The following is a 15,618-nucleotide window of genomic DNA, read 5'->3' as shown; positions in this document are numbered from 1 at the left end:
ATGGTTCAAGGTGATGACGTGGCATATGGTTCAAGGTGATGACGCGGCATTCTGTATATATACATATATTTCCTTAGAATTTTATAAGTCAATACGTATTTGACATTTTCAATATTAAGGAAGATATATTGCCTTGACCCAACGGTCAACCCGTTACGGGTCGGGTTTCAACCCGCTATTTACGGGTCAAAACGGGTTCGGGTTGAAAACACCGGGTTATTTGCGGGTTATTTACGGGTCGGGTTACGGTCGGTTTTCGGGTCGGGTCAGCTTTTGACAGGTCTACGTGCAATGCATGCTCTGTATATATTGAGTTTTATTTTGCAGTGTATTACTTATAAATTTTAAATTGATAACTATTAACTTTTCAGATTTCGCATCCCTACATTTTGATTAGACAACAAAAATGATTGAAACGACAAAACTAATAAAACAAAAAATCATACCATTCTGATATTTTAATGAAAACGTTTTTCTTAACATGAGGCTAGTTATATTATTTTATAAACTTCTCAAATTATTTTAACTATTTTTTAGTCATGAAGTTAGCGTAACAGTTTGTAATTTTGTGTTTTTTACAAAGGATAGTTTATAGTTTAATGAAAAGATTATACTTTATAATATTTTAATGAAAAATATAATTTAATGAAAATATTACTCGATATATTTTAATGAAAACATTATATCATACATAAATAACTTTTCATTTTATTTCCTTATTTAGTGTGTGTATTTTGATGGTAAAGTTTTTGAGTAGACTTATTCTATTAGTACTTGGGGGATTAGTATATAGGGGATTGATCTTGTCATTAACATAACATTTACTACAACAAATGATTTAAAGCATTTTTGGCCTTGATTCTCAAAAATGAGTTTTTGCTTTTTAAGTTTAATTTTTCAAAAGTGTTTTTCAAAAGCAGAAGTAACAAATTGCTGCTTCTATTTTTATGAGCAAAAATATGGAATTTTAGTTTTGACAATTTTTTGTGTAACTTTTAGAAAATAATATGTTTGGCCAAAAAGTGTTTTTGAGGCCAAAAACACTTTTTCAAGCTAGGCGAAACACACACTTAAATAGTTATACACGTAACAGTAGTAACATGATCTTTTGAAACCGAATTTCACACACTGAAATAGAATCTAAGTAGAGAATTTTTTATGAGTGAATCGGTGTAGCAAGTTAATTTAACAATTAGAAGCAAATTTAAAATCAACTTCACCTGAACCCCACCCTTGATTCCACCATGTTTGTGGTCATTAATACAGTATAAGCATGTTTAGAGGTCAATTTCTGTTCTAGGTGCAAATCCAAGTGTGTGTGAGTAACTGACTATGAGAGCCAAATCTCTTGTTGCATATCTTTCTCTAATTATATTCTTGACAAATAATGCAGTTATGGCAGTTGGAGACACTCTTGTTACAAAAGGACTCGTACACGAAATATAGTATGGCCCTCAGTTATACCGACCACGCCTTGAGCACAAATTTACACGAACTAAGATATAGGAGCTCTATACAAAGGATGAGGATAAATGTGTTACATTTTTTGAAATATAATTGGAAGAGGATATGGGTTTTAAGCCTATGGATTTTGATCATGGTAGCCCTATTCATATGGAAATTTATCGAATACAGACGCAATGCGGCATTCAACGTTATGGGTTATTGCCTTACTACAGCTAAGGGTGCAGCTGAGACTTTGAAATTCAACATGGCTTTAATACTGGTTCCTGTTTGTAGGAATACCATTACTTGGCTTAGGACCACCAGACTCGCTTACATTATGCCCTTTGACGACAATATCAACTTCCATAAGGTATACCAACTACATTTTTCACTTTTCCAATGCCTCTGTTATTAAGCAATTATTCTGATGTAAATTCAGCATCAGTTCACATTGGTTTCACGAAAGGCAAGGGTGATTTTAGGGGTCCTACAACCGTGAAGTATATACATTTTCGTTTAATAAAGCATTAACTTAAGTTTGTTTGTTTGGTGGTTATTTAGACATGTGTTTAGAGTTTGTGGGCTCGACTCCCATTACAAACAATTTTACTTTTTTTTCGTATATAAGCTACTCCCTCCGTCTCGGTCATTTGTTATCTATTCAGTTCGGCACAAAGACCAAAAAAAATTAGAAAAAGAAGAGAAAAATAATGATAACTAAAGGAGCTATCTCACCTGTCCACTTGCCCATATCACATACCCCACTTGTCCACTTGCCTAAATTTATCAAAGGTAGAAATAGATAACAAATGAGTGATACACACCAAAAAAGAAATAGATAACAATTGACCGGAACGGAGGGAGTAATATAAAAACGGACCAAATAAAAACTACCCTACAATATGAAATAGTAACCTTCTGCTTCTTTTGACCCATTAAATTGGTTACATGTTTAAATTTAATTTAGATATTTAAATTTATTTTCCGCACCCCTTATATTGAATTTCTAGAATCGCCACTGGCAAAAGGGCGAAAAAAAATGTTTACATACAGTTTACTCCCTCCATCTCATTCTATTGACCCATATGAGTAAAGGTGAGATTTATGGAAAAACTACGAAATAACCTTATTGCCCTTTGATTAAGAGAAATAAAGAAGCAAATGAATCGAATGGTATTTTAACTAGTATAGCTCTCGTGCAATGCATGCGCGGTATATAGAGTTTTTTTTTAGTGTATTATTTATACTTTTTAAATATTTAATATTTTCCTCCATTGTATTTTGATATGAAACAAAAAAAAATTGAATTGGAAAACTAACCAAAGAGAATTAAGTGAAGTTGTGAATTTTTTTTTAATGAATTTGTTTTTTGTCACGAAGTTAATAGTAAGTATCTATCAAGTTATTCTCTACAGTAATAATTATTGCATTACTGAAAATTTTAGCTAACCTACAGTTTATAGTTTAATACTAATTTTATTTAATTTAATAAAAAAAATCATAATTATGAGTTTAATTATAAGAATATATTCATTGAAAAGATAATAATGTAGTGAAACAAAGTTTTACGTATTACCATTTATTTAGCTAGATGCATTTTGGAGGAAAAACAAAAAAAAAAAAATTATTCTCTTAGCAGTAAGGGGATGCTTGCTTAATTAGGAGTAATATGAGATCTTTATCATTTTTAGTTACTATATATAGTAAATAAACTCCTAAGTTAGAGTAGACTAAAAAGTAAACGTAAATAATTTAACTAGAGTAGAGGGAGTTGTGTAGGACATAGGGACAAAATGACAAGTTTTTACTTTTTTATCTGTTCTGGCATCACTATCTCACTGTTATTATATTCACTATTTAAACTTCTGCAGATAGTTGCTGGAGCCATTGTGCTAGCTATTGTGCTCCATGTCGGGCTTCATCTTGCGTGCGACTTTGTGAGGCTAGAACAATCATCACCAATAGAATTTATGATTTACTTGAGTGACTTTAGTGTTCAAGGTCATAAGCCTACATATGGAGACTTAATTCTTGGCTGGGAAGGTGTAACAGGGATTATTATGGTTGTGCTGCTGGCAATTACTTTCACTCTTGCTACTCGTAAGTTTAGACATGGCGTTGTCAAGCTGCCTAAGCCATTTAACAGATTCACAGGGTTCAATGCCTTTTGGTATTCCCACCATCTTTTAATCATTGTCTACATGTGTCTGTTCATCCATGGGATAAAACTTTATCTTGTCCACAAATGGTACAAAAAGACGGTAATCTTCATACCACCATATTATAAAATTTCATTTTACCAGTGGCTTATTAAAAGTGCATGCTTTTAAGTTAAATTTATTATTCATTATTGCAGACGTGGATGTATCTTGTTGTTCCTGTGTTGTTGTATGCGGGGGAAAGGACCTTAAGACTATTTCGATCTAGCTTGTACAATGTCCGTCTTTTGAAGGTTAGTCTCCTCAACTATCGTCTCAAACTACATTTTTAGAAAATTCATATGGAAATAGAAAGTAGCGGTTGTATTTAACATGTAGGATGATACTGATAATTTGTTTACTTTAAATTAGGTGGCTATATATCCAGGAAATGTCCTCTCACTGCAAATGTCAAAACCGCCTCAATTTAGTTATAAGAGTGGACAGTACATGTTTGTTCAGTGCCCTGCTATTTCTCTCTTTCAATGGTAATTTGTCACTCACCTCTCTTAAATGCAGTTATTGAGCAATGTACATAAACTTTGGTAAAGAATTACAACTCTCTTCCAGGCACCCATTTTCAATTACTTCCTCTCCCGGGGATGACTATCTCTCGATCCACGTGCTCCAGAGTGGCGATTGGACGGAGCAACTTCACAAAATATTCAAAGAAAGTTCGGAGGCAACAACAAAAAGGTCTTTGTTCACTTTTCTTTTCTCTATCCATTTTATTATGGAGTATATCTGTACTGACTTAGATTTCTTACTATATTGTGGTTACTTGTAAGTATTTAACATGATAATAAATTTGGTCTTAGGTTGCCAAAGTTGCTGATAGATGGGCCTTATGGTGCTCCAGCTCAAGATTACCGTAATTATGATGTTCTTCTTTTTGTCGGTCATGGTATTGGGGTGGCTCCATTCATTAGTATCCTTAAAGATTTGATGAACAATATCATCAAAGAGGAGGAGCAGCAAGTGAGTGCTTCACCTATTTTTGTTTAACCTGGTAACGTTTCATTGTCACCCTCATATTCACATGAAATTTTTCTAATTTTTTTGGCTACGGAGATGGCTTCTGATTTAAACATGGATTCGAGCAAACAAAAGAAGACATTGAGGACAAAAATTGCATATTTCTATTGGCTTACTAATGAACAAGGTTCTTTTGATTGGTTCAGAGGGGTCATGAATGAAATTGTTGAGCTTGATAAGCGGGTAACTAAAACATTAAAGTATTTAATTTTAAATTTGATGCGGAGTTCTCTTCCTCGTTCTTTAAAGTCTAATGGGTTTTGCTATTGCTAACAGGGTGTAGTTGAGATGCACAACTACCTTACTAGTGTTTACGACGAAGGAGATGCACGATCTGCTCTCGTAACCATGCTTGCAACACTCAACCATGCCAAGAATGGTGTCGATATTGTCTCCGGAACAAAGGTATTATTACCTATTCAGAAATGTGTTTCTTTGAAGTCGTTGATAATTAAAATTAGTTCTCTTTTTCCTTCACAAATATTTCTTAGAAGTCGTTGATAATTAAAATTCTCATGTATTAATTTATTCTACGCTATTTTCCTAACAGGTCCGTACCCATTTCGCTAAGCCAAACTGGAAAAAAGTTCTATCAAATATAGGCTCCAAGCATGCAAATGAAAAAATAGGTAAGTTAGAAAAAGCTACAAAGTTCCTCACTTTTTTGTTTTGGTTTTGAGTTGTAGAACACTTGGATCTTTACACTAGGTACTAATTATTACGTAGTATTTCGTTAAAAAAATGTATTATAATATAATAACTAATTTACAATTTTTCATTATTATTGTTTATCTGAAATATATTGTTGGGAGCAGGGGTTTTCTGTTGTGGTGAACCGATATTGGCCAAAGAACTGAAAGTCCTTTGCAATGAGTATAATAAACGAGGCGAAACAAAATTCGACTTCCACAAGGAGCATTTCTAATAAGGAGTGTCTTGTGGTAATTCCTTACACATCTCAACTCTCATTGCCATTGTAGAAAGTAATTTTTCTCGTCGTCTTAAATACATTACACAGTAAGAGTGTAATCTTTTCCTGCAATATGAAGTACAAACATTGAGGAGTAACAAAATTCTAATTTCACAGGAACATATTTAAGGAGTCTCTTGAACAAATTCTTTGCGCCTCTCAACTTTCCCATTGACATTGAATGACATTTTTCTCCTTATTCTAAGTGATACAGAGTATAATTTCATCAATATGTAGATATAATAAGCAAAAACACGGATATGGTCTTTGAGTGAAGGATGTACAAATGTACGATAACAAATTAACGATCGTGAACATAATGTACAAGTTTGCATAAGCATGCTTGAAAGCTTGGTTGAGACAAATTCGTATAGTGCCCACTCCTTTTCTTTGTACCTAAATGTATGATGGTTTCGCTAATTCGAGATAAATCTTTAACTTTATTTTATTACTAAAGTAGATTAGTTTAAGAATTACTTTCTTGATGATTATAACAAGAAGTTCGTTACGAAAAGATATACGAGTGTCTCAAAATATACTGTAAATGTGAGAGTGCAATATATTAAAAAACAGAAGAATTAACCTTTTATTATACTCCCTCCCATCCAAATCAAAGGTAACACTTGCTTTTTGGTACAATTCATGGTCTTTATTCCATTCAAAAGCTAACTCTTAATTATTTACTTCTAATAAGATCTAACATAAATTGTACTCCCTCCATACCACACCAATGGTAACATTAAGAATCTTGGCACTATTTATGGTCGTAGTTAATCTTCGATATTATTCTTAATCTATAAGACAAAATATAGTCATGTGAGATCTTGTTTGATTTATCGTCATGAATGCTATAAAAATATCAAATTTTTATAATTTTTAATAATGTGTAACTAAAGATATTCACGTTACAAAACGTGCCTCGGCAAGTAAGATAAAGTAATTGTTACCTTTAGTTTGGATGAGAGAGAGTATGTTATAGATGTTTTAAACTTTGAAAAAAAAAATATCACATTTATATGTACATGTTAAATTGGACAACACAATACAGACTCTCATATAAAACCGTCTTATTTTTTTAGAGAGATAAAGTTTTTTTCCCTTATGATCAGTAATTCCACCGGTCTCCCGCCGGAGACCTCCCCACCACAACCAGCCCCCCGAATCTAATTCCACGTTTGGTGGTACAGATTCCTCATTTCCATATGCATTTAAGCGAGTTTATCGCCGCTCCCTCAACTAATATTGAATCCCTCCTCATCGCTAATCAATCGATTCCTTCAAGTCATGGAGAGAACTTGACACCCAACCTATCCTATAAAGAAACAGTACAAGGTTAAGGATCTGAATCTTTCATGTCGGAGGATCCTTCAATGGATGATATTGAAGTTGATTCAGATGATGATAAATTACTACTACAAATCCAGACAACCATAACGGCCCTTTAACAACGCTTATTCACGAAAATCACCAAAAGACGTTGTACAATGGATTGCGCGAAATTTTACTAAACTTAATTACAACGGTTATGTATTGTTAACCGTTGTTATTGGTTTTAACAACGGGTCAAACTTGCACAACCGTTGTTAATATAAAAACTAATAACAACAGTTTACTCTGTAATACATTATAATCGTTGTTAATAATTTGGCGCAAAATTAGTGAAAAGTAATTACAACGGTTGTCAAAGGAACCGTTGTTAATATATTATCTAATGATAACGGGTTTATGTGTAATAACCGTTGTCAATAATTTCAAGCAAATACCACAATATATACCACACAAACACAGATCAGCTACAGCCACAAAAACAAACACACAACCACCCTCTTTCTCATCGTCTCTTTCTCATCGTCGCTTTATCATCTCCGTCACTGTTGTTGTCATCGTCTCTTTCTTTCTCTAATTATCAGGTATATATCTATCGCTTTATGGTTTTAGGTTTTGTCATCTCCGTCATTATTGTTCTTTCTCTAATTATTTTATTTGCTGTGTTTTTCTCCGTCATTGTTCTTTCTCTAATTATTCGCTTAGTTTTTCTGCGTTTATTAGTAAAACAAATTAAATAAAATAAAACAAAGAAGATGATGGAGAAGATAGTAAAACAAATCCACATTTGACATACATCAACTTAATTAATTGATATATATACATAAACTTAATGCATTGCTAAAAATACATTTCTTAGATGTTCATTTAGGGATGCATTCTCTTCTATGAGAATCATCATCTCCTCCTTTCCTATTTGGAGGTTTTGTTCCGCAGATGTAATATCTTCATATAGCTGCATTATCTGAGGCTCTAACTCCTGCACCAAGCCATGTTTCACCGCGGCTCTAAATCCTGCACCAAGCCAGATCCAAGCTTGGTCAAGGAAGAGCCTGTTCTTCCTCTCGATTTCCAGCAAGCGGCGTATGAAACTTTTGTTGTACTCGATCATAATGCATGTTAAACGAATGGTATCATTCATTATTGAAGTAAATTTGGAGTTTATTAGGTTTTAAAGATTTAGGGTTTGGAGTTTAGGGTGGAGATAGTGATATAATGGATTGGTTATTGAGATAGTGGAATGAATTTATAATTAGTATATGTGTCGTTTGAGTTATTTTTTAATTAATATGTTTAGGGTTTGATACTTAAATTAATACGAAGTATATTTTTGTTTAGGAAGTTGTGCCATATCCCTGCTTCAAATCTTATAACCCTTCGCATTCCATATATTGTGTCCTTTCATGCAGGGATTTTGGCAGTAATAATGCATCTAGTAATATATAATTAATTGATGCAGGAGAGATTTTGGCAGTAGTGCTTTGTATTTTTATTTTTTTTTAAAACAATAACAACGGATATTAAAAAAAACCGTTGTCTTTAGTTATAACAACGGGTTTTTCTATTGTAACCGTTGTTATAACTTTCCCACCAAAAATTAGTTACACTTTCCACAACGGTTATTTAAAAAAAAACTCGTTGTCTTTAGTTATAACAACGGTTTTTCTATTGTAACCGTTGTTATAACTTTCCCACCAAAAATTAGTCACACTTTCCACAACGAATGACTCGTAACGACAATGGTTTTTAACCGTTGTTAATAGTTTTCACAACGGGTTTCTTAAAAAAACCAACCGTTGTTAAAACCTTTAACAACGGATGCTTTAACAACGTCCGTTTTTTTATATAACAACGGTCTTTAACCGTTGTTATACCCTATATCTGTAGTAGTGGAGCCCAGATGACGAAGATGTCCATTGTCCTCGCATAACTCTGGCCAAACATGAGAAGGCTAAGATCCGCAAACCATGGCGTCGATCTCTTATAATCAAAATGTTCGACAAGAAAATTGGCTATTTGTCGTTAATGAGAAAACTGCAAGCAAAGTGGTCAATCAAAGGAAAGTTGACCCTTACTGATCTTAGCGGTTCTTATTATATTGCTCGTTTCACATCAAGGCAGGACTATGAGTTCGTTATCACGCAGGGTCCTTGGATGATTGATGAACATTATTTAACTATTAGAAAATGGGTCCCCAACTTTGTTCCCTCGGAGGATAATATCAGATTCTTAACAGCATGGGTTTGCATCCCGAATATTCTAGTGGAATACTTTAAAGTGTTCAAAGATAGGAGGGTTGTTCACATCGACAAAAACACATCATCAACGGAACGAGGACAATTTACACGAATGAGTATCGAGGTCGATATATCAAAGGCTCTACTATCAAAATTCCGTCTTAATGGCAAGATATATTGTATTCGGTATGAGGGTCTTAAGATGATTTTCTTTAAGTGCGGCAAACTAGGCCATAATTTAGACAAGTGCCACAAAGACAAGGCATCAGAATCAGGGCACGTTTCAAGTCAGATTACAGACCCGTTGGGTCGGACCCAAATAGGACGGGTTTGAGTCTCCTTTTTGCAGACGCAGTGGATATGGGTCCTTTAAAAATAATTCGGGTTTGGGTATGGATCTGAGTTACAAGACCCATACGGCATACCCGACCCATAGACCCTTTGCTATTAAACCAAAAAAAAAAAAAAAAAAAAATATGTACCATAGCCCTCGTCTCCTCGTCCAACTTGGAGTGGCATGTGACGCTATTTGGATTTTGGAGCGGTCTAGGTATGGACTCAACTCATGTATTATTATTATTATATGCAACTAAATTGGTAGGGTTTGAAATTTGAATCCAACAACAGTGATTAAATAAAGCCACTGCCGACTGAACAAACGGCGGCGGCTGCGGCTGCGGCTGCGGCGACGACGACGGTGCTGGTAGTACGAAATTAAGGGAAAAGAGGGCGGCATATCCTAATTCCCAAGTATTTCATGCTTTTACTTGATGCTTTTATTTTTATTTTTTAATTTTAATTATCGTCATTCGTTAATTCATTTGAATCTTTTCTCAGATTAATACAGTACAATATATAATACGAAATCTAGTATTGTAGCTATACATGGGAATTGATAATTCAGGAACATATTGTGAATTATGATTCTCATGATAATTCAGGAACATAACTGCACAATTCACCATTTTCAATTGCCTTCTTACCCGTAGCTGGGCTCACAAATTCTACAATCAGAGAACTTATAAGGGAGAATTGTGACTAACTGTTAATAGCTGCTCACCTGTTGTCTACTTATGATTCTGCATTATTGTATCTGTAGGAATCTTCTTTGAACGAATTTTCGTTGCTTGTTTTTGTTTTGTGGTCTCTCTACTCACTGTTTGTAAACTTTGCATGCTTACCTTGCTCTAGGTTTGGACAAAGTAGCGTCATGGAATCACTAACATCATGGGTCAATGATGAAGATTCACACATATGTTACAATGGTCATACAAGTGAATGTGATACACCTGATTGCGATGAACAAATAGCAATAGCTTATGACAATGGTGATGATGGAAATGGTGGTGTCTGTATCAACTCCGTCTTACCTGATGATATCTTAGAGCGAATTCTTGGAAATCTTCCCATTTCCGCAATATTAAAAGCTCTCTGTGTTTGTAAGAAATGGAATGATGTGGTGCATTCTGACAGATTTTTACACTATTATTCAGGTGTTGCGCCTCGGAAACCCTGGTACTTTATGTTCACCTCTGAATTCTATCCGATTGGGCATGTTTATGATCCCATCCATCTAAAATGGCACAGATTCCAGATTCCTTTTGTTGAAACACCTACTTGGAGTCTTGTTTCTTCACGTGGTTTATTGTGTTTGATGGATGACAGACGCAGAAAAATTTATGTCTGTAATCCAATCACCAAGTGTTATCGAAGGCTTGAGGAGCCTCCTGGTGCAGCACTTGCTGACTATTGTGCCCTTGCAATCTCACAGGACACATCATCCCAGAGTTATATGGTGGCGATTGTGAGATCTAAGCAAGCTCGTGGGGAGGATATAGATTGGGATCTTTCAATTGATATTTATAGTTCCGAAAAGGGTACTTGGAGATGTCCCGTTAATGCTACTTTTCAAGTTTGGAGAACTGGAACTGACTGTGTGATATGTGATGGGATTTTATATTTTACAGTTTTCTTGACAAGAACACTTGGATTTATACGTCCTCGTTATGGAGTGCTGGCCTATGACCTTTCTTGTCAGTTCTTTGTCACCGATGTTGATGAATGTGTGATTGAAGCCCCTTGTTATATCACGTGCATGAGATTGATGAATCTAGAAGAGGAAGTCGTAATGGTGGGTGGGATCGAGAAAGTAGGTCGCCCTGGAATTATTAAGGGCATTGGTATTTGGGTCCTTAAAGACAAGAATTGGGAAGAGGTCTCTCGCATGCCTAACAAGTTTTTCAAAGGATTCGGAGAGTTTGATGATGTTTTTGGCAGTTGTGGGCATGAAAAGCTTATATACATCCAGAGTTATGGATCATCCGCCCTCCTTATGTTTGACATGTACTCTAACGAATGGAGCTGGTCTTGTAAATGTCCTGCTGCAAAAAAGTCTCCCTTGCAGCTGTATTCTGGAATTTGTTTTGAGCCTCGGCTTGATATTGCTCCTTGACGTAGATATTTCGAGCTTCATGTATACCAGCAGACTATAGCGGCTTTCCTTATCTGATGGTTTTCGTGAAAGTGTGAACTTAACCTCGTGACACATAAGTTACAGGCTTCCATGATGGGTTAGCCTTTCCTTGATCTTCCAGATTGCTATAGACTCGCTATTATGATGCTTCTGCTGGTTCTTGTAATTTATTTTCCGATGTTGGTCTGATGTGGCAAGTGTTCTTGTTATATTATTTTGTACTTCAACGACTCCATTTTGTTGAGGCGTGCGAGGAGCTCAAAAGTTGTGATCAATTCCATGTTCCCTAATGAATGATGAGTTATCAAATTATGTATCATGAATTCATGATCAGTTCTAATTGAAACCAAATTATGTCCCAAGTTTATTTCGAGTTTTTTCATAAGTAGTTCAAACTCGGGAAAAGTTTCATCTTTAGAACTTAAAAGATTGGCCACACACCCACACCCACATTGCCCACATATATCTAGAGTAAGAAAAATCATCTTCTATGAGAGCATCCATATTAATGAGGATGAACCATCCTCGTAGGACTCCCTCTCATGTAAGAGGATGTCCTCTTCAATGTGGAACCATTGTTACATATACTCTTTGAAGGAGGAAGAAGAATACTTCCTCTATTTTTAGAGGATATGCAATATTGGCCCTTGTTCCCACTTGCCATTCATTATCTAGCATGTGGCATATAATTCATTTCTTTTTTATTTTTTGGCTATCAAAAATTTGGGAGAAGAGGATAAGATGATCCTTTTTTATGTGAAATTTTTTTAGGAAGAGTAAAAAGAAGAGGATGGAAATAATGGAATATGAGTGAAAATGAGATGTCTTATAGCATTCATGACGATAAATCAAACAAGATCCCCACATGACTATATTTTGTCTTATAGATTAAGAATAATACTAGTATTGATGCCCGGCTTCGCGCGGGCTACCTCTACTTACCATTAAATTGTTTTTTTCATTAAATAAAATTACTTAAAGTTGCATAACCCATAAATTTATCATTAATATATTTTTTATAACATATCCTAAAATTACGATGAAATAAAATTTGAGACAAATTTACTACTCCCGAGTAGTCCCGCTATTAATATTTTACTCTTATTAATGAAACAATAGTAATAACATTTTATTACTTGTCCGTAATCATTGTTACTTTCACTACTCCCGCCGTAATTATTGTTACTGTCAATACTGTCGCATTAATATTAATAATTTCACTACTCCCGTCGTAATTATTATTAATTTCACTATTGTCGCATTAATATTGATTATTTCACTACTTTCGTTGTTGTTTCTACCAGTCTCACTAATCTCGTTACTTTTACTATTCAAATGAGTGATTATTATCATATAACTATATCCAATGTTACTACAATTCTTTTCTTTACTGACGAAATTACTTTTACTACATAGACATGCGATTTTAAGAGGATTATATATTTATATATGTATATTACATATATGCATTAAATCAAATCGAAAGAATTATGCAATATTATATATTACTAGGTTTGGTGCCCGGCTACGCCCGGGCTACCTTTATTTACCATTTAAATTTTATTTTTTGTGAAATATGTTTCGCTAACTTTGGTTAACACATACATTTACAATTTATATCTTGAAATTATAATGAGATGTAAAATTAATCAACAAATTATGTGACACGTTCACCACTCCCGCTGTCAATATTATTACCTTTCACTACATCCCCTATTAATACTATTATGTTCACTACTTCTTCGGTTAATGTTGTTTGTTTAACTATTGCTATTTTTACGGTTAACCCGTTAGTTTTGTCAAACTCATATATTTAAATAAATTAATATTTTCTTAAAATCGAATTGTTAGTTAATTTTTCATACTCTCTTCGTTGTTCTTACTATTACTTTCATTACATGTTTTATGACCATTATAGTACTATTACTTTCACTTCTCCCGCCGTCATAATTTTTTTCTTTCACTACTCCCGTATTTATTATTGTTAATTTCACTACTCCCATTACTGTTAGTATGACATTCACTACTCCGGTTGCTATTATTGTTGCTTTTACTACTCACATGGATGGTTACTATGATATCATGGTAGTTGATTATCTAGTTGTATTAGAGTTATATATTTAAATAAATCTTAGATTATAATATTATTTAAGAGCAATCATTTTTATTGGCTAATTAAATTACAAATCTAATGAATTATGGAAAATTATATTTTTTGGAAATCAAGATTGATTTATTTACTTTTTAATAGTTTCTAAAATATAAAGTACTTATATTATATTATATTCGTGTATGTTAAATAATTAACATCTTTATACTAATTAATACCATAAGTGGGGTATGTTATTTTAAGGAAAATCACCATATTATAGTGTTCTCTAAATTTATACTTCAATCAAAACTATATAATATTTATATTGAAATCCCTTGTTCGGGTCCATCACACAGTGCTATGATTAAAAACTATATAGTATAATTAATTTATATAGATTTATTTAATTACATCGAAGTCCCTTGGTTTCTGGATTTAATATATATTATTGATGGAATTTAACTTGAATTATTTATAACCAACTTATTATATTTTTGTATGTTAAATAATTAACATCTTTATACATTTAATAAACTATAAAGTTTAATAAAATTGCATAGATTTTAAATTTAATATATAATTTTATGATGATAATAATTAATACCATAAGTGTGCATGTTTATACTAATTAATTATTTTATTTTAAGGAAATTGACCATCTTCTAGTCTTCTATAAATATTTAAGAAATTGACCATCTTAATTAATTATTTTATTTTAAAAAAATTGACCATCTTAATTAATTATTTTATTTTAAGGAAATTGACCATGTTTAGGAAAATTACCAAGCTTCTATATAATTTAATTTTAACCCAAACTATATAATATTTGCATTGAGATCCCTTAATCGGGTCCATCACGCGGTGCTATTGATTTAAAACTATATAGTATAATTAATCTGTATAACTTTCTTTAATTACATTAATGTCCTTTAGTTTCTGGATTTAATCAATACATATATATAAAGCAGAAACTTTTCAAGCGATATTAGAGAGTCCAACTTTTTCAGAATTCCTAACAAGAGTAGATTTCGAAACAAATTTAATAAAATTATCCTAATAAAAGTAGATTTCCTAATATTTTAATAAAGTCAGCATCCTAATATAAGTAGATTAAATTATAATATAAACATTATTCATATACTATATCGAGTTAATTAGATTTTACTCTCTTTTGAAATTTGCATTTTTAAAATTACTCCCTTTCAAATTTTTTTGCTAAAATTACTTCCAAGTTGCATTTTTTCTTAAAATTATTTCAAAACTCCAATTTAAGTGACCTATTTAAATCCCTTTTTTGAACTTATTCCCTTTTATGCCTTAGCCAATTTATACTTTGAAAGGTATAACTATGTAAACAAATGGAGGAAGAGTTCAAAAACAGACAAAATAAGTCACTTAAATTGAAGTTTTGAAGCAATTTTAGGAAAAATGCAACATAAAGGAGTAATTTTAGCAAAAAAATTCAAAAGGGGGTAATTTTTAGAATGTGGATTTCAAAAAGGAGTAAAATATAATTAACTCTACTATATCTTAAATTTCATTTGTCATACTAACTCAAAAAGTTAATCAAACTTAAAAATGTAGATTAAAAGGTAAATCAAAAATTAAGAGGTGATAATTTAATTGGTTAAGCCAAAAATGTTTGGCAAACTAACCGAAATGTAGTGTTTTTTTTTGGTAAAATGATATAAAAGGACCTAATAAGTTCTCTATATTTCATATTATAAATTGAATGAATAAAAAAAAACAGGTAACTAATTTCTTTGAAATAAAACCTAAATATCGGATTTTTCATGATCTCCCGACCTTTCTCATATCTAATTAATTACTTGTTGATGTTT

At 32.8% G+C, this 15,618-nt stretch overlaps 1 protein-coding gene and 1 pseudogene across 1 annotated transcript; both read left to right on the top strand.

Annotated features, from left to right (window-relative positions):
• The window catches only part of LOC141652387 (respiratory burst oxidase homolog protein A-like), a 28,115-nt pseudogene extending 22,385 nt beyond the window's left edge, over positions 1 to 5,730 (top strand).
• Positions 5,731 to 9,818: 4,088 nt separating this feature from the next.
• Positions 9,819 to 11,798, top strand: LOC141653759 (F-box/kelch-repeat protein At3g61590-like). Its single transcript, XM_074461605.1, has 2 exons — positions 9,819 to 9,962; positions 10,404 to 11,798. Exon 2 carries the CDS (start codon positions 10,423 to 10,425, stop codon positions 11,662 to 11,664), a length of 1,242 nt encoding a protein of 413 aa, XP_074317706.1. The 5' UTR covers positions 9,819 to 9,962; positions 10,404 to 10,422; the 3' UTR covers positions 11,665 to 11,798.
• Positions 11,799 to 15,618: the final 3,820 nt, after the last annotated feature.

This window comes from Silene latifolia, chromosome 4 (assembly GCF_048544455.1).
Source record: "Silene latifolia isolate original U9 population chromosome 4, ASM4854445v1, whole genome shotgun sequence".
Classification (NCBI taxonomy): Eukaryota; Viridiplantae; Streptophyta; class Magnoliopsida; order Caryophyllales; family Caryophyllaceae; genus Silene; species Silene latifolia.
Note: the sequence above shows the minus strand (reverse complement) of the source record. Positions and strands in the feature narration are given on the sequence as shown.